Source organism: Otolemur garnettii, unplaced genomic scaffold (assembly GCF_000181295.1).
Source record: "Otolemur garnettii isolate 467f Iridium unplaced genomic scaffold, OtoGar3 scaffold00032, whole genome shotgun sequence".
NCBI lineage: Eukaryota > Metazoa > Chordata > Mammalia > Primates > Galagidae > Otolemur > Otolemur garnettii.
The window spans coordinates 6,711,956-6,730,754 of record NW_003852427.1 but is presented as its reverse complement, the minus strand read 5'-3'; the positions used below and the strand labels follow the sequence as shown (position 1 = coordinate 6,730,754).

Here is an 18,799-nt window from a genome sequence, read left to right as displayed (position 1 = left end):
CAGAAAAGGATGCTGAATTTTGTGAAATGCTTTTTCGGTATCTTTTGAGAGGATCATATGCTCTTTGTTTTTGCTTCTATTTAAGTGGTTAATTACATTTATGGATTTGTTTATTGTTTTGTTTGTTTGTTTTTGGGTTTTTTTGCAGTTTTTGGCCGGGGCTGGCTTTGAACCCACTACCTCCAGCATATGGGGCTGCGCCCTCCTTCTTTGAGCCACAGGCACCACCCCCATTTATGGATTTGCATATGTCGAATCTGCCTTGTATCCCTGGGATAAAGCACACTTGATCATGAAGTGTAATATTTCTAATATATAGTTGTATTCTGTTTGCTAGGATTTTACAGAGTATTTTTGCATAAATGCTAATGATACTAGTCTCTAGTTTTCCTTTTTTGTTGGATTCTTTCCTGGTTTTGGTATCAGGATGATATTTGTTTCATAGGAATTGGGGAGGGTTCCTTCCTTCTCCGTGTTTTGGAATAGATTCTTCAATATGGATATATATGACCTCTTGTTTGAACGTTTAGTAGAATTCTAGTGTGAAACCATTTGGTCCAGGACATTTTTTTCCTGAAAGCATTTGTATTACTGTTTTAGTTTTGGTCCTTGATATTGGTCTGTTCAAAGGTTCTAATTCTTTCTGATTAAGTCTGGGGAGATGGTATGATTCTGGATATTGGTCTGTTTCCTCTCCACATAGAGGGTTTTTTAGTAATCACTAAAGGTCCTTTGTATCTTTATGGTATCTGTTCTTATTTTCCCATTTTCATTTGTGATTGAGGTTATTAGAAACCTGTTTCTACTTAATCTGGCCATTTTATTTCACTAATTTTCCGAATGGTTCATTTGTTCTTTTTCATTTAATTCTGATCTAATTTTGACTATTTCTTTTCTGCTAGATTTGGGATTGGATTGCTCCTCCTTTTTCAGCTTCTTGATGGTTTATTAGGATATCGATATGCATTCTTTCTGGTTTTTTGGATGTTGGCATTTAATGTGATAAGTTTTTCTCTTAAGTTTGTCTTTACAGTATTCCACAGATTTTGTTAGCTGGTAAATTCATTGTTGCTTTGTTTGAGGACTCTAATGATTTCCTTCTTTATGTTTTCCTTGACCCAGCTGTTGTTGAGCATAAGGCTATTTTCCATGACTTTATGTGGAGATGAAGGTTTTTGTTGAAGTTGAGTTCTACTTTTATTCTTCTAAACTTGTTGAGATTTGATTTGTTCCCTAAGAATGATCCATGAACAGATGAGAATGTATACTCAGTATTATTAGGATGGAATGTTCTGTATACATCTATTAAGTCCATTTGTTCTAAACTCATGTTTATGTGCATCACTTCTTTGTTTAGTTTATACTTAGAGGTTCTGTCCTGTTCTGTCAGTGGGTATTGAAGTTCCCAATTATTATGGGTTATAGGATATCATATTGTTCAGACCTCTTAGATTCATTTTATATATATGGTAGCATTTAAGTTGGGTGCATAGATATTTCATATTGAAATGTTTTTTTGTAATGTTTTCTTGATCAGAATATAGTGTCCATCTTTGTTTCTCTTTACTTTTCTTAGTTTAAAGCCCAATGTATGTGCAAATAATATGGTGATTCTTGCTTTTTTTCTCACTTCTATTTGCCTGAAATATTGTTTTCTAACCCTTCACTCTGAGTCTGTTTTGTCTGTGGAGGTTAGGTGTATGTCCCGAAGACAGCCTATATGTGGCTTGTGCCTTTTTATGTAGTCAACCAGCCTGTGCCTTTTCAGTGGGGAATTCAATCCATTTGCATTTATTAAGAGAGTTGATAAGTATGATGAAGTTCTGTTTGTCTTGTTTTGTGGTGGTCCATTGCCTAATTTTCTCCCTTGGGCCATTGTGAAACGTAGGCTTTATCCTTTAGTTTCTGGGTGTCTTTACCTTGCTGGTAATTCATTGTGATGGTCACTGTCTATACGGGTTTGAGTACTTTCTGCAGAACTGATCTTGTAGTGGTGAATTTCCCCAATATTTGCTTGTTAGTAAAGGATTTGATTTCTCTATCAAATGTGAAACTTAGTTTAGCGGAATATAGAATCCTGACTTGAAAGTTGCTTTAAGAAGGGTAAAGGTAGGTGACTACTCTCTTCTTACTTGTAAAGTTTCCACTGAAAAGTCTACTGTCATCCTAATATTTTTCCTTTTATAGGTAAAATATATCCTCTTACCCCTGCCTGATTGCAGAATTTTTTCTTTCATTTTGACTTTGGCCAAGTTAATTACAAAGTGTCTAGGAGATGCTTTGTTTAAATTAATTCATCCTTGATTTCTATAACTATCTACTGTCTGTATTTCTGGATCTCTCAGAACACTTAGGAAATTCTCCACAATGGCGTCTGGAAGTAGAGCTTCCATGCTTTTAGGATTCTCTCCCTTTAGAGATCTCTATGATTCATATGTTTGTGTGTTTTGTGTAGTCTGTATCTCTCTGAGAGATTGTTCTGCTTTTGGTCTCTTTTGTGCCTCTTTGAGTGATTAGGTGAGTTCAAAACTCTTGTCTTCAAGTTGTAAGATTCTTTCTTCTCCATGTTCTACTCTATTTCTGAGTCACTCTGTCTTTTGAAACTCCTTGAATGCCTCTTTGAATTCCTTGCTATATCCTTCCTAATTGTGTCCAGATCCTTGGTGACTTTGTCTTTAATTTTATTGATTTCTTGAGACAGGTTTTATACTTCTTTTTCCATCTTTTCTTCAATTCCATTCATCTTATGTGCTATCCATATTCTGAATTCTATTTCTGACATACCAAGAATTTCTTTAAAAGATGGAGAATTTACATCTTCTGGAGAACATTCTCCTTAGTGAAGTATCACAGGAATGGAAAAGCAAGTATCCAGTATATCTAATACTAATATAAACCAATAGATGAACAAATACATGCCCACAAAAGAGAAAAACAATTAAACTCAAATAGGAGTAGGAGAGGAGGAAGGGTGATGGTGTACTCCCACCTAACTGGCACAGTGTTGTAAGGGTATATGGCACACCTCCTGGTGGAGGGACACAACTTGGATTTTATCTAACAAATGCAAACAATGTAACCTAATCATCTGTACCCTCATTTTAATCTGCAATAATAAAAAAAAAATTTATGTACTGTAAATTCAGCTGTACCATCCTTGTAATCTCTTGGGGGAATTGATCTGCTTTGATTTTTGCATGTTGCTAGGGTTCTTTTGCTAATTCCTCCCCATGTGTGTTTTCAATTTATTTTTTAATTTCTCTCTCTCTTTTTTTTTTTTTTTTTTTTTGGAGACAGAGTCTCACTTTGTTGCCTTTGGTAGAATGCCATGGTATCATATCTCACAGAAACCTCTAACTCTTGGGCTCAAGCAATTCTCTTGCCTCAGTCTCCCAAGTAGCTGGGACTATAGGTGGTTGCCATAACGCTCGGCTATTTTTAGAGACAGGGTCTCACTTTTGCCTAGGCTGGTCTGGAACCTGTGAGCTCAGGTAATCCACCTCCCTCTGCCTCTCAGAGTGCTAGGATTACAGGCATACTCAGCCCTATTTTTTAATTTATAAGCTAGAATGTTAGGGTTTCCCTGAACTGTTACTGAGAAATTCTAGTTGGGTTCCCTTGGGCATCTGAAGTGCTAGGAGGCACTTGGGACCTGAAAGACAGCCTTGGCTGACCGAGTGGCACATCTATTAGCATTAGTGCCATTCAACCATCTCAGTGTCCTTTTGGATGTTAAAGCAGGTGAGGTAGTGATGGCATGGGCTGCCCTGAAGTTCAGAGCTTTCCATGCCCCTTTTAGGACTTGCCAGTGCCAAGTGGCAACTCCTTGTTCTACCACATCCTCAGCAGATATTAGGGCTGTTTTGCTGCCTGATCTGGTGGGTCAATATCAGTTTTGTAGGCCCCAGGGGTGGGGCTCTCCACTTCTGTTCCAGGGCCTGCTGACATGAAGTGGCTACTTGTTCTGTGAATTGTTCAGTAGATTATTAGAACTAATTGGATGCCTAATCTGAGGGCCTGATGTCAAGTTCAGAAGGATGTAGAGCTTGCCCCATCCCTTCTAGGACCTGCCAAACCAAAGCAGCTGCATGCTATGCAGTTAGCCTGCTCAGTAGGGATTTTGGGGTGTTTAGATACTAAAACTGAGTAGCTGATAATCAGTTTCAAGGGCCCCTGAGTGAGGAGTTCACCAGGTTCCTTCCAGGGCCTGTAAAAGTGATGTGGCAGCTTGTTACTCTGACCCACTTAGCAGGGCTTTAGGGCCATTTGGAAACTAAAATGGCAGGTAGGAATCAGAAACAGAAGTCATAGGATGTGGAGCTCCCCACTCCCCTTCATCACTGTTTAAATGAGTTACAGCTTTTTCCTATGGCCCTTCCCACATACAGCCTCCTTAAGCTCCCTTTCAGGGCTGCATGGTGTGGGAGTCCCTGAGGACCAGCCTTGTTTTCTCTAAGCTGGTTGGGGTAAATCCGGTAGCAGAACTTCCAGGTGTCACTCCTGGGCTGGGGGAAGCTTGTGGATAGCAAGCCAAACTGTCCCAGGCAAAGCCTCAGCCCCACCATCAACAGAATCAAAAAGCCATGGCTTCATCTGTAGTTTGGAAAGCGGAATTTGCAGCTTGCAATATGCCTCCCAGGAGTTCCCAGGGCAGTATCCTCAGAGGCAGAGGTAGAGCCTCTAAGAGGTGCCTCCAGGCCAGCGTGTGTAGATGGCAGGATAGATCCGACCTAACAGGAGGCAAGCTAATGGAGCCCTAGTTTCCTCCTGCAATGGGGGTGTGGGATACTCCCAGTTCACTGGGCCACATGGTTCAGCCCCCCCCCGCCCCTTTCCATCAGATAAGGTGGGAAGGTAGGGCCATTTTCCTTTACTTTTCTTGCGTGCATTCCTTCCAGCTGGATGCTGATGAGAAAGTGGTATCTGCAACACTTGTTTCTATGGTCGCTATATGGGCTGGATAGGGTCCAAAGTCCCTTTGCTTCTCTGGTTCCTGGGGATGGGGCAGCCCTTTCAGGCAGCCTGAGTTGAGCTAGTGTCCCTGATTCACTCTTGCAGTGGGAACAAGGCCCCAACAGGGGACATCTGTGTGGTACCAAAAGAAAAGGGAGTTTGAGCTGTGGCTGTAAGTTGGCTAGAGCCAAAATTGCTCACTGTTCTGCTAGGTAGGAGGGAGATTCAGAGGAGAGTACACCTAGGAAAGCTGGGTCTTTGGTCCCTGGTGGTACCCTATTGTGTGGTTAAAGTTCCTGTGGTTCACTGCTTGGGGGAGTCCCTGGGTGCGGGAAGGGGTCTCTCTTACTCTTCTGTTCAGCTCCGGGCTTCTCTGAGTCCAGTCTACTCCATAACTGTCCCCTGCTTTTTCTCTGTCTCTTTTTCGTCTTTGTCCTCACAGTCTCAGTGGGTTTGCTGAACGCCTTAATTTCTTCTCCCTGTGATCTACTTCCCTGTTTCCCACTCTTCCTTCTATTTTTGTTCATTCTTTCTGGAGCTAATTTTATTGATTTTTTTTTTCCTCTGAGGGAGTTTGTTCTCCCACAAAGAATGAGATTTTGTTTGCATTCAGATTACATTGTTTTTATTTTATTGATTTTTGTTTATTAAAAATTTTCCTTTTGCTGTTTGCTTTCAGTTTTACCTCCTCAGTTCTTTTTAGTGTCTAAAGATGGAACCCGAAGTCATTGATTTGAGGACTGTCTTTTTATCTAATGTAGGGATTTACTGCAAGGAATTTATCTCAAGTACTGTTATTAGTACTTATTTAGCTATTTCCCCTGAATTTGGATATGTTATATTTTCATTTTCATTCCATTCAAATGGAATGGAATACTTTCTAGTGTCCCAAGGTTTTGGATTTTCTAATCTACATATTCCCATCATTGTTGAGTAAGCTTTAAAATAAGTTTTTAAAATTATGTGATGTATAAGTCTACCTACTTTGTTCTTTTTCAAAACTATGTCCACTGCTATAGGTCCTTAGCATTCCCATACAAATTTTAGAGTCATCATGTCAATTTATGCATGAAAGCATCTGAAATTTTGTTATGGATTGTACTGAGTCTATAGACTAATTTGGAAAGACTTCCTCGAGACAATATTGAATATTTTAATCCGTGAATATAGATTGTATCTCCACTTAATTTAAATGGTCTTTAGGGGTTTTTTCATTATGTTTGTTTATTTTTGTCTTACCCTGTTACCCAGAGTGCAGCAGCATCATCAAAGCACGCTGCAGTCAACCTCAAACTCCTGGGCTCAGTTGGTACTCCTGCCTCAGTCTCGCGAGTAGCTGGGATTACACTTGTGTACTACTACAATATGGCTAAATTTTTGTCTTTTTATTTTTTTTAGTAGAGATGGGGGCCTCTCTGTTGCTCAAGCTGGTCTTGCACTCTTAGCCTCAACCAATCCTTGGGCCTTAGCCTCACAAAGTACTCGGGTTATAGATGTGAGCCCACCACATGCCAGTTTTTGGCTAGGGTTGAGTTTGAACTCACCACCTCCAACAATTGGGGCCGGCACCCTACTCCTTTGAGCCACAGGTGCTGCCCCCAAATACATGCAGTCTTTCTTAAAGAGTGTTTTTAAATGACTTTCAGTATACAAATCTCATTTTTATTAAATTCATTTGTAAATATTTTTAATGTTTTATGTTGTTATGAATGGGATTTTGAAAAATTTGTTTTGATTGATTCCTCGCTAATATATAAAAATACAATTAATTTTTTGGGGAGTAGGGAACAGAGTCTCACTCTGTAGTCCTGGGGTTCAGTGCCAGGATTGAGTACTATGTTGTCATCATAAGCCCATAGCAACCTCAAACTCTTGGGCTTAAAAGCTTCTCGTGCCTCAAGCTTCGCAGTAGCCAGAAATACAGGTGCCTGCCACACAGCCTAGCTAATTTTTCTTTTCTTTTTTTATTTTTTGAGTAGAGAAGGGGTCTCGTTTTTACTCAAGCTGATCTCGAACTCTTGAGCTCTACAAATATACCAGTCTCAGCTTCCCAGAGTGCTAGGATTATAGGTGTGAGCCACCACACCCAGAGTCAACTGATACTTTCTTTTCCTGCTAAATATTATAATAGTGTTGGGTTGTGATATGGTTGGGGGCGGGGGTTGGTTTGTTTTCATAGATTTTGGAGGATTTTCTACATATAAAATCATGTGATCTGTAAATGAAGATTTTAATTCTTACTCTGAATTTCTTTTTTTCAGAGGTATTAGCGTGAAGTAGTACTAGTGAGACCTGAAATTTCATAAAACAGTTTTAAAAATTAGAAGATAATTGCCTTTGAAAACTAATGTCTTTTAAAATTTTTTTAATTTATTTTATACATATATATTTTCGTTGTTGTTGTTGTTGTTATTGTTGGTTTTAGACAGTCTTGCTCTGTTACCTGGGCAAAAGTTCCATGACCTCAGCCTCGTTCACAGTATTTTCAAACTCTTGAGATCAAACAATTCTCCTGCCTTGGCCTCCCAAGTAGCTGGGCCTATAGGCATGCACCACCATGCCCAACTAATTTTTCTATTTTTAATGGAGACAGGGTCTTGATCTTGCTCAAGCTGATCTTGAACTACTGAGCTCAAGCAGTCCTCCTGCCCAGGCCTCCCCAGAATGATTGGATTACAGGCTCAAGCCACTGCAACCCGGCTGTTATATTTTATCTTGATTGACAATAGCTCCATGTTTATGGGGTACATTAGTGATGTTTGATACAACTATGTATGTTGATCAAATCAGGAATATACAAATATGCTGATTAGTATATTCATCATCTCAAACATTTATGCTTTCAGTGTGTTGGAAACATTTAGTATCCTCTTTCTATCTAGTTGAAACTATATCATTGTTAACTACAGTGCTCCTGTGGAGGTGTAGAGCACCTGAACCTTTGTTTTGTTGTTGTTGTTTTTAATTTTATGTGCTTGAACAAATCTTTTCCTGTCTTTCCCCCAACCCTCCAATATTCTCTAATCTAAGTTACTTCTCAGTTACTTCTAATAGAGCAACCTTTTTAGAAAGCTAATATATCTTTGACATTTCATTTTTAATCTTATTTATGCCTAAAATTCTATTAATAGTAAAATACTAAGAAGTAATGCAAGGTAGCAAATAACCACGTCATCTTTTCTTTATGAAACTTCTAATGATGCAGTGACTTTTTGTGTATTTTATCACTGTTTTTACTAAGCAACAAAAATGAGATAAAAAGTATTTCCAATTTCATAAAATTAGTGCTTCTTTAATGCATTCAAAATAACTTTGGTCAGCCTGAAATAATAAATGAAATATTTATATTTTTTTAGCAAGAGGAGTTTCAGTTCTTCAGGTCTACATTTACATATTAATACCTCTCAGAAGCCTTCCTTGACCACCATCTTCTCTCCTTCATCATTTTATATACTTCTTTGTTCTTTGTAATGCCCTTTACTAACATTCAGTACTCTATAAGATAATATTTAATCATCTTTTTGAATATTGTGTTCTCTTTTCTCAAGATCTTGCTAATAATCTAATAAAGGATAATTATGAGTTTTCAGTAACTCTTTGACCTATTCTTTCCTCTAAAGACTACTTCTTAAAAAATAATTTCTCTGTACAGTACTTGGTCTAATGTGACTTTCTCCCCCCCATCCTAATCTTACTGGCAGAATTGGTTGAGACATGAGTTCAGTTGGCTGATGGTGGACCTTTGTTCTGGGGCATTTGTAATTATTTCTTACTCTACAGCTCCTATGAGATTCCTTATACATGAGCAATAATTTTGAATGTCAAAACATCCATATTAGGCAACAGTTATTCTTGAAATTGTTTGGTAGTCATTTTAATTTAGTCTATGTCCTTACTGGGAAAGCATCCATAAAGATAGTATAAGAAACATTTAATTAAATTGCACTAGAGTGAAGTTATGTTTTATTTTAAGCAGACAATAATTAAATTTCCATCACCTTGGAAAGTAATTCAAAATGAAAATGTACATGCATATATCAAAGGGCCATATTTACACTCTCAAAGACATATGTGACAAACAACAAATTAGATAAGTCTTTCATAGAAACAAACAAGATCATTCTTTTAATGTTGTAAAATAGAGTTACAACAAAGATTTAATATTACTATACCAGAAATATTTTGATTCTTATCTTGCTGTGAGTTTCCAAGTGCAAGAGAAGCCTTCATTTTTAGTGCTTCATTTTAAAGCCCCAATACTAGAGTACTATGAAAATGAGTTTATCTTATGTTATCTTTTTTTTTTTTTTTTTTAAAGAGACAAAAGTCTCACTTTATTACCCTCGGTAGAGTGCTGTGTCATCCCAGCTCAAAGCAACCTCCAACTACTGGGCTTAGGTGATTCTCTTGCCTCAGCCTCCCGAGTAGTTGGGACTACAGGCACCTAGCCAGAACGCCCAGCTATTTTTTGTTGCAGTTTGGCTGGGGCCGGGTTTCAACCTGCTATCCTCAGTATATGGGTCCGGTGCCCTACCTACTGAGCCATAAGTGCCACCCTCTTATGTTGTCATAATACCTTTTCTTTTGTCTTACTTTTGGCCCCTTTACTTTTTAATCTTTGATTTGGAAGCCCCCAAATGCCTCAGCTTCAAACCTTTAAATGGGGTGAAGCCACTGGAAACAAAGATTATGTTAGTTAAAAAATGAATTTAATACAAAACCTAAGAATTTTATTACTCTTAGGTATGATAAAATATCTTTATGTCAAAAGATAATGTAATCAAATCAAGGAATATTATACATATTATACTATGTTTTTATTTTATCAATATTCCATCTACTTAAATATGTGTACGATATGAGTACTTAGAGGGCATAAAAGCAGTATCTAGTAATAGTCTATGACAAGAATCATGGAAGAATTGAGACTTCACTGGATCTTGAAACAATCATTGTAGGGCCAGGCATGGTAGCTCAGGTCTTTAATTTTAGCACTTGAGAGGTCAAGGCAGAAAGATCACCTGAGTTATCTTCAGTTTGACACTAGCCTGAGCAACATAATGACATCCCCATCTCTATAAAAAATTGAAAATTTATACAGGTATGGTGGCATGTACCTATGGTTCCAGTTACTCAAGAGGCTGAAGCAAGAGGATCACTTGAGCCCAGAAGCTTCAAGTTCTAGTGAGCTATGATAATACCATTGCACTCTAGCCTGGGTGACAAAGTGAGACCTTATCTCACAAATAATAAGAAGAATAGTAAGTAATCAAGATAGAATTAGGTTTGATGTATATGGCCTCTATCAGTTTAAGGAATGGCCCATCTAAGCATATTTTCAAAAGCTTTTTCTGTATCAATTGAGAGAATTATATGGTCTTTTTATTTATGTGATGTATTATGTTTATAGATTTACATATGTTGACCCAAACTTGTAACCCTGGAATAAAAGCAACTTGATCATGATGTATGATTTTTTTGATGTGTTATTGAATTCTGTTTGCTAAGATCTTATTGAATATTTTGGCATCAGTATTTATTAATGATATTAGTCTATAATTCTCTTTCTTTGTTGAATCCTTTCCTAGTTTGGGGATCAGGGTGATATTTGCTTTATAGAATGTGTTGGAAAGTATTCTTTCTTTTTCAATGTTTCAGAAAAGGTTGTATAATATAGGTAATGGTTCCTCTTTAAAGATTTGATAGAATTCTGATGTGAAGCCATCTGGTCCTGGACTTTTCTTTTTTGAGAGATTTCATATAGTTGACGCTATTTCAGTGATTAATTTAGATCTATTCAAAATGTCTCATTCTTTCTGGTTGAGTCTAGGGAAGGTGGCGTGCTTCCAGGTGTTGGTCCATTTCCTCCAGATTTTCATCTTTCTGAGAATAGAATTTTTTGTAGTAATCATTGAGGATTTTTTAAATTTCTGAGGTATCCTTATTTCTCCTTTATCATCTCTATCGATTGACAATGTTAGAGAGTTTACTTTTCTCTTTCTGGTTAGGTTGGCCAAAGGTTTATCAGTTTCGTTAATCTTTTCAAAAAACCAACTTTTTGTTTTGTTGATCTTCTGAATGATTCTTTTGTTTTCAATTTCATTTAATTCTGCCCTCATTTTGGTTATTTCTTTTCTTCTACTGGGTTTGAGGTTGGAATCTTCTTCCTTTTCCAGTTGCTGAGATGACCCATTAAGTTGTTGGCTTCCTCTGTTTCTGTTTTCTTTTTTTTTTTTTTTTATTAAATCATAGCTGTGTACATTAATACTATCATGGGTTACAGTGTGTTGTTTCTACATACAATTTGAAATACTTTCATCTAACTGGTTAACATAGCCTTCACGTCATTTTCTTAGTTGTTGTGTTAAGACATTTTCTTTCTGTTTTCTTGATAAATGATTCTAATGCTATAAATTTCCCTCTTAGGACTGCCTTTGCAATATTGCACAAGTTTTAATAATTTGTGTCTTTATTATCATTTTGTTCCAAAAATCTGGTGATTTCCTTCATAATATCGTCTTTGATCCAGCTATCATTCAGTCTAAAATTATTTAGTTTCCATGACTTCGTTTGAGTATGAAGATTCCTGTTGTTATTATGTTCAACTTTTATTCTGTGATAGTCTGAGAAGATACAAGGAATAATTTTTATTGTTTTAAATTTGCTGAGATAAGACTTGTGTCCTAAGGATAGGATCAGTTTTGGAGGATGATCCATGGGCTCATGAGAAGAATACAGTTTTATTAGGAGGAAATGTTCTATAGAGGTTTGTTAAGTCCATTTATTCTAGGGTCAAGTTTAAGTCTACTATATTTTGTTTAGTTTCATCTTGGAGGATTTATCCAGAACTGTCAGAGGGTTATTAAAATCTCCAGCTATTATAGTGCAGGAAGATACCAAGTTGTTGATATTTGTTAGGATCATTCTGGTGTGGTGCATAAATGTGAATTATCGAAATCTCTTCATGTTGGGTGTTTCCCTTGACAAATATGTAGTGATGGTCCTTATTTTCCCTTATCTTTGTTAGTTTAAAGCCAATTGTATCTTCAAATCAAATTGAAACTTCTGCTTTTTTCTGATTTCCCTTTGCCTGTTTCATAGATGTCCATCCATTCACCCTGAGTCTATTTTTATCCTTTAAGGTAAGATGAGATTCTTGTATATAACAGATACCTGTTCTGAATTTATGTATCCAGTCAGCCAACCTATGCCACTTTAGAGAACAATTTAAATCATTCACATTAATTGAGAGAATTGATAAGCTTGGTAGTGATTTGTGTGTCATGTTTTTCAGATGTCCAGTGGATATTTTTAATCCTTTCACCACTGTAGGAGTTATGTTTTGTTCATTAATTTCTGGGCAAGTTTACTTTGGTGGTAGATCATTCTGCTGTTCATTGTGAAGAATGGATCTGAGAATATCCTGGAGACCTGGTTTAGTTATGGCAAATTTCTTCAACATGTGTATGTCAGTAAAGTATTTGATTTCTCCATTACAAATGAAGTTCAGGTTAGCTGGATACAGGATCTTGGCCTGAAAGTGTTTTGTTTTAGAGTGAAGGTCAATGACCATCCTCTTCTGACTTGAAAAGTTTCAGTTGAGAGATCTGCAGTCATTCTAGTATTTATCCACTTGTAGGTAATGCTTTTCTTAGGTCTGGCTGCTTGTAGAATTTTCTTCATCTTTGACAAAATTAATCACAGTGTGTCTAGGGAATGCTTTATTTGGATTGAGTCTAGCTGGGGTTCTAAAATGTCTACTGTCTTAATTTCCATATCTCTTGCAGTGCTTGGGAAATTCTCCGTAATCTCTTAGAGTAGAGTATCTTTACCATTAGAACCATCCTCTTCTCCTTCAGGAATTCCTATAAGACGAATGTTTGATCTTTTGGGGTGATACCACAACTCTCTCAGGGAATGATCAGTTTTCGCTCGCCATTTGTCTGCCTCTTTGAGAATGTTCAAAAGCTTCATTTTCAATTTCAGAGATCCTTTCTTTTATCTGATCAACTCTATTAGTGAGGGATTCTACTGAGCTCCTTAAATAATTTTTTCATTTTCTGTAGCTCTGCTATCTGTTTTCCCATTATGTCCGTATCTTTGGCAACTTTGTCTTTGAATTCATTAATTTTTTGAGATAATTTTAGAACTGCTCTTTGGATTTCAATTTCTAATTTTTCTTCCAATCCATTCATCTCATTTGCTATCCATATTCTGAATTCTATTTCTGACATTTCAGCCATTTGTTTATACATAGCATCTTCAGTTGTATCTCCTTTGTCATTTCTTGGGTTGATCTACTTTGTTATTCCTGTTGACATAGTTTTTCCATGCGTCCACCCCATGTTTATTGTTTACCATTTCATTATTAAAACCAGTAGGGTGAAATTGAATTGGGGGTCCCAGGTAGTAGAGTTAATCAGCCCCTTACTGAAGCAGTAGGCTAGTAATTGTAGCTTATCCCCTACAACCTTACACAGGCCCCTCTCAGAGTTTTGGCTGGCGACTCTGGGGACCTTCTTGGTGAGATAGCACCAGCTGGCTGTGTTTTGAAATTGGCCAACCTCTACTCTATCCTAGGAAGTCAAGGTTTAGGTTTAAATCTCAGCTGGGGAGAGATACAGACAGCTGGGCACCCTGTCCCTACCATTTAGTTCTTTTCTGCTTCAGAAATTCAGAGGTGAACCACAGAGTGTCCCTAGGTGGACAGCCCCAGACGTGAATTCCAATCAAATTGTCTTGGGCAGTACAAACTCTGCTCAACAGAGAGGGATCCAAAGGTCTCCAACTGCGGATAGAAATCCAGTCAGTTCTATCCTGCAACCCCGAGGGTTTGGCACCCATTCCCCTCCGGTGAGCCACCAGTTGTGTATCAAAGTCCCAACTGGGCATCAGTACCCCTGCCCCCTGGGCACAGTCAAAGCTGGGAGTATGGTACCCTGTCAGTCCACACTGCCATCTACATCTCTGTTCTCCGGCTATGTTGGAGCCTGGGGACCACCCACCCGCCAGGCTTAGTTTACACCCTACACACCTCTGCTGGGCTCAGTTGGAGGCAGGGATTCTCACTCCTGCCTGCTAGACTCAGTCCACACCAAAAGAGACAAATCTTATGGAGACTTTTTATAGCCACAGAATATGCTATGTGGACACATATGATCAGATTGTAAGTCTACAGCAGGATATTTAAAGTTTTCAGGTTAAGGTAAGAAGGATCACATTGGCATCTGGAGTAGATAAGGACTAGGATTCCTAGAAAACATGCTGTATCAAATATTGGCAGTTTTTACAAAGAAACTGTGTTCCAAATAGGTTTTTAGTAGTCTAGTAAGTGAAACAAAAAGCGGCATTAGAAATTAGGTGTATGTGCCAGCCACATACAATGAAGTTGGCAGGTTTGAACCCAGCCTGGGCCAGCTAAACAATGACAGCTGCAACCAAAAAATACTCCCAGCTACATGGGAGGTGGAGGCAAGAGAATCGCTTGGACCCAAGAGTTTGAGATTGCTGTGAGCTGTGACACTAAGGCATTCTACTGAGGACAACATAGTAAGACTCTGTCTCAAAAAAAAAAAAAAAGAAAGAAAGAAATTAGACATACATACTGTGTTACAAGAGATCATGAAATAGGGCGGTGCCTGTGGCTCAATATGGTAGGGTGCCAGTCCCATTTGCCAGAGGTAGCAGGTTCAAACCCATCCCCAGCCAAAAAAAAAAAAAAGAGATCATGAAAGAATAATTTAAGAACTAAGAAAAAAAAAATAAAAATTTGGCATAGTTGTAGGTAGTGATGCCTACAAACTAAAGACTTGAATAAGATTTCCTTGCTGCAGAACCAAATATAAATCCTTATATTCTCAGTCTAGATTGTTGAAATTAGCTACTCATAATCCTAACTTTAGTGATAATTCCAAGAATTAACCTAACTCTTAAGAGTAACAGATGAGGGGAGCGCCTGTGGCTCAGTGAGTAGGTCACTGGCCCCATATACCAAGGGTGCAGGTTCAAACCTGGCCCCGGCTAAACTGCAACAAAAAAAGTAGCCAGGCATTGTGGTGGGCACCTGTAGTCCCAGCTACTCAGGAGGCTGAGGCAAGAGAATCTCTTAAGCCCAGGAATTGGGGGTTGCTGTGAGCTATGATGCAACAGCACTCTACCAAGGGTAATAGAGTGAGACTCTGTCTCTTAAAAAAAAAAAAAAAAAGAGGAATAGATGAATGATTGTGCTGTGTATTTGTGCAGCTACTGTATTAAGTAGTCACTAATAGTTTTAATCATCTTATACCATACATACTGATTTGTCATCATCCTGCTTCCATGAGAGTATGTAATCTAAAAATTTAGCCTGTTTTGTTTTGTTTTGTTTTGTTTGTAGGATTGGCTTTTATAGTAGTTCAGCAGAGGAATAAAATATGGGGCCCCTGATGGCGATTACCACTTGGTAGGACTGAGAGAACTAAAATGATATCATTTGAGGGTACTTTGTAGTTACATTTTAGAACTATCTTTTTTTTTGTTTTTGCTACTATAATCATTTTTTATTTTGACACTCCAGTAGAAAAGAAAGTATACAAAGCTGTAGCTCAGAGATGGAAATATATATTAAACAGTAGGATAATACCAAACAAATGTCAGGCAAGATTGTGAAACGCTGATTTAGAAGGAGATGTTTTAATATCTGATGAAGTTGAAAATATTTATTCCTTCTTACCCAGTAATTTTACTTCTATGTAGAAAACAAAAGTATCTTACAGATTTTGTTGGCCGTGTCCTACTTTGGGTACATAGTTTAAAGAAATTCTTCATACCTCTTTTTTTTTTTTTTTTTGCGGTTTTGGCCGGGACTGGGTTTGAACCCACCACCTCCAGCATATGGGGCCAGCGCCCTGCTCCTTTGAGCCACAGGCACCACCCCCACAGTTTAAAGAAAGAATACTTGTCTTACTACATGTGCAACATTCTATATTTTCTGTTCTATATACTGTTATGTATTTGATGCCACTCACTAAATTTATTTCATAATATATGAGTAGTGATGTACTATTTGTAAAACTGTGCTGTAAAGAATCTCTCACCTCATGCACAGGGAGACATATACAAGAATGTTTATGGGATCATTGTTAATAAAAGCAAAAACTTGGAAACAACCCTAAGGTACATATAGAAAGAATATATAAATAATTTATAATATAGTCATAGAAAGGAACAATGAACATCAGCTTAAATTAATATATTGGAATATGAATCAATATGCATAAATCATAAAGCAAGTTTTAGATGGATACCAACAGGATATTATTCATGTGATGCTTCAAAATATGTAGAATAATTCAAATGAAATTATTACTTAAAGATACAGATGGGAATGATATTCACTGAATCAAAGATAGTTATTCTTGGGGAGGGAGATACATCATTAACAGGTATATAGGAAGTTTTAACTATTATATTATTAGCTGAGCAGTGAATACACAGTTATTCATTATATTGTCCTCTTTCCCTTTTTACGTCTGAACTTTTTGATATTTAAGAGAAAAAGAAATATCCTTGTATCATTCATGTTGAGCAACATAAATGTCTAGGAACATCTCATGGTTTTCAGTAGAGCTGCTTTTTATACCTTATGTCTGTAAATGTCTAGATCAATAAAACTTAATGAAAGATTATAATAGTCTACATTTATGGAAGGTCTAATAGGTGCCAAATACATCTTTTTTTTTTCTTTTTGAGACAGAGTGTCACTATGTTGCCCATGGTAGAGTGCTATGGCATCACAGCTCACAGCAACCTCAAATGCTTGGGCTTAAGCAATTCTCTTGCCATTCTCTTCCCTCAGCCTCCCAAGTAGCTAGGACTACAGGTGCCTGCCACAATGCCCATCTATTTTTATTGTTGTTGTTATAGTTGTCACCGTTGTTTTAGCAGGCTCTGCCCAGCTTCAAACCTGCCAGCCCGGGTATATGTGACTGGCACCCTAACCACTGAGCTATGGCACCGAGCCCAGAGAGAACTCTTAAATATTATACTTGCACTAAGTAATTTCATCCTCATAATAACTCTCTGAGCTACATAGATATGAGGAAACCTAAGAAAGAGGGAAGTAACTTGCCCAGGTCAAACAGCTAGTAAGAGCAGAACCAGGATTTAAACTCAGGATTTTAGCTACTATGCTATAGAACCGCTCCACGAAGGAAAAAGTATTACCAAAAGATTTAGAAACATTACAGATTGTAATTGCCTTACATAAATTAGAGAGTTAAAATTTACTTAAAATGTTAGGTTATGTATGTATGGTAAATCAGAAACTTTGAAAGTTGATCTCCAAAAAAATTAGGATTTATCAAATTACACATTTAATATTTTTTATTCTTAAAGCTAAGGCTAATAATCTGGTGAAAGATAAGGTAAAGGTATTAACATTGTATTTGTCTGTAATTCTTAGGTCTTAGTATAGGAAAATCAACCCAAAAGGATTATATTGGGTGAGGTGAAAACCATCTAAATAGTGAGCCAGAACCCTGACTTTGGGGTTGTTCTGCCAGCCACTTCACAGTATAGTGACCAAGATTGTTCCTCTTGTGACTTAAGGTGGATTATTTTTCTCTTTGTGTCAGCCTAGAAAGCAAATTATTTAATGTTGACAGTTTTTTTTTTCTTTTGATTACCTGTATGTTAGTTTATAAAGATTCACAATTCTTTATAGAGTAACAATTTTTGAGCTCTACATTATTTTGTACTTGGATGTTGATAGTCTGGTATCCTCAGAAGGTTTAGCATGTTTACTGGTTCTGCAGTTGTTAAGAAGCTTTTGGAAAGCTCCAAATGTCGTTGCCTACCTAATAAAAATAGAGCTATTGGGCCAAAATAAAGACACTTTTTGTTGTATAGAAGCTTTTTTTATTGTTGGTATTGTCAGTTTTTATTTTATAGACGACATAAAAAAACAGAAGCTATTCATATTGGAGGACCTTGAGAATGCAAATTAAAATACACCATTAGACATACTGTTTTGCTTGTTGAAAGTTGAGTATGAATACCTCCTAGCTTTGTATTTTATTAACAAAAGTTTGTCCTCCCACCCCTTCTAGTGATGCTATTGCTGAGATTAGAGCCATTTGTATTGAAGAAATAGGAGTATGGATGAAAATGTATAGTGATGCCTTCCTGAATGACAGTTACCTAAAATATGTTGGCTGGACTCTTCATGATAGGGTAAGTTACTCTAAGTAACATTTATGGAAAATAAGCTTGTCTCAATATTAGAATACAGGGAATCAAAATGACATTAGTTGATTTTTTGAGAATTCTAATAACATGGACATTGAAGATAATGAGACTGAATAACTGTTTACTTAATGAGTGTGATGAAACTAACTCACACATTGGCCCATGTGTGAAGGCCCTGTCTTATTTAATTACAATGATATCATGACAATTGTAAACCTGGTGTGTCTAAAGTTTTAAGAAAATACAGTGTCCCAAGAATATGTTATATTTATTTTCATTATAAAATTTTACAAAGAAGTGACCAAAATGTAGAGAATATTTTCCAAATATTTTGTGGTGAATATTTTGTAAATAAAGGTACATGTAGCTCCACTTTCCCATTTTCCCTGAGTGTGGAGACTTTAGGGGCTAACTTTGAGACACCCTGTACTTTTGAATTAAACAAGATTATTTCTCAATATAGAAAAACTAAGCTTTCTTGCTTTGAATTTCTAGGGTTATGTCACAGCAGGTTGTTGAATCAGAGTTAAATAGATTGTTTGATTCTATAATATTTTATCTAAAAATAGTTTATACCTCTAAGCTCTTAGAAAAGGCTCTGACTTTTTTTTTTTTTTTT

The 18,799-nt window shown here is 37.0% G+C and overlaps 1 protein-coding gene across 4 annotated transcripts in view; it reads left to right on the top strand.

Moving 5' to 3' along the window:
* STAG1 (stromal antigen 1) overlaps window positions 1-18,799 on the top strand; it is a 412,760-nt gene that overhangs the window by 262,522 nt on the left and 131,439 nt on the right. For all 4 annotated transcript variants that reach the window (XM_003789415.3, XM_023513064.1, XM_023513065.1 and 1 more), the window contains one exon: window positions 18,042-18,165. In XM_003789415.3, the coding sequence (XP_003789463.1) occupies window positions 18,042-18,165 (124 nt within the window). The remainder of the gene's footprint in view (window positions 1-18,041; window positions 18,166-18,799) is intronic.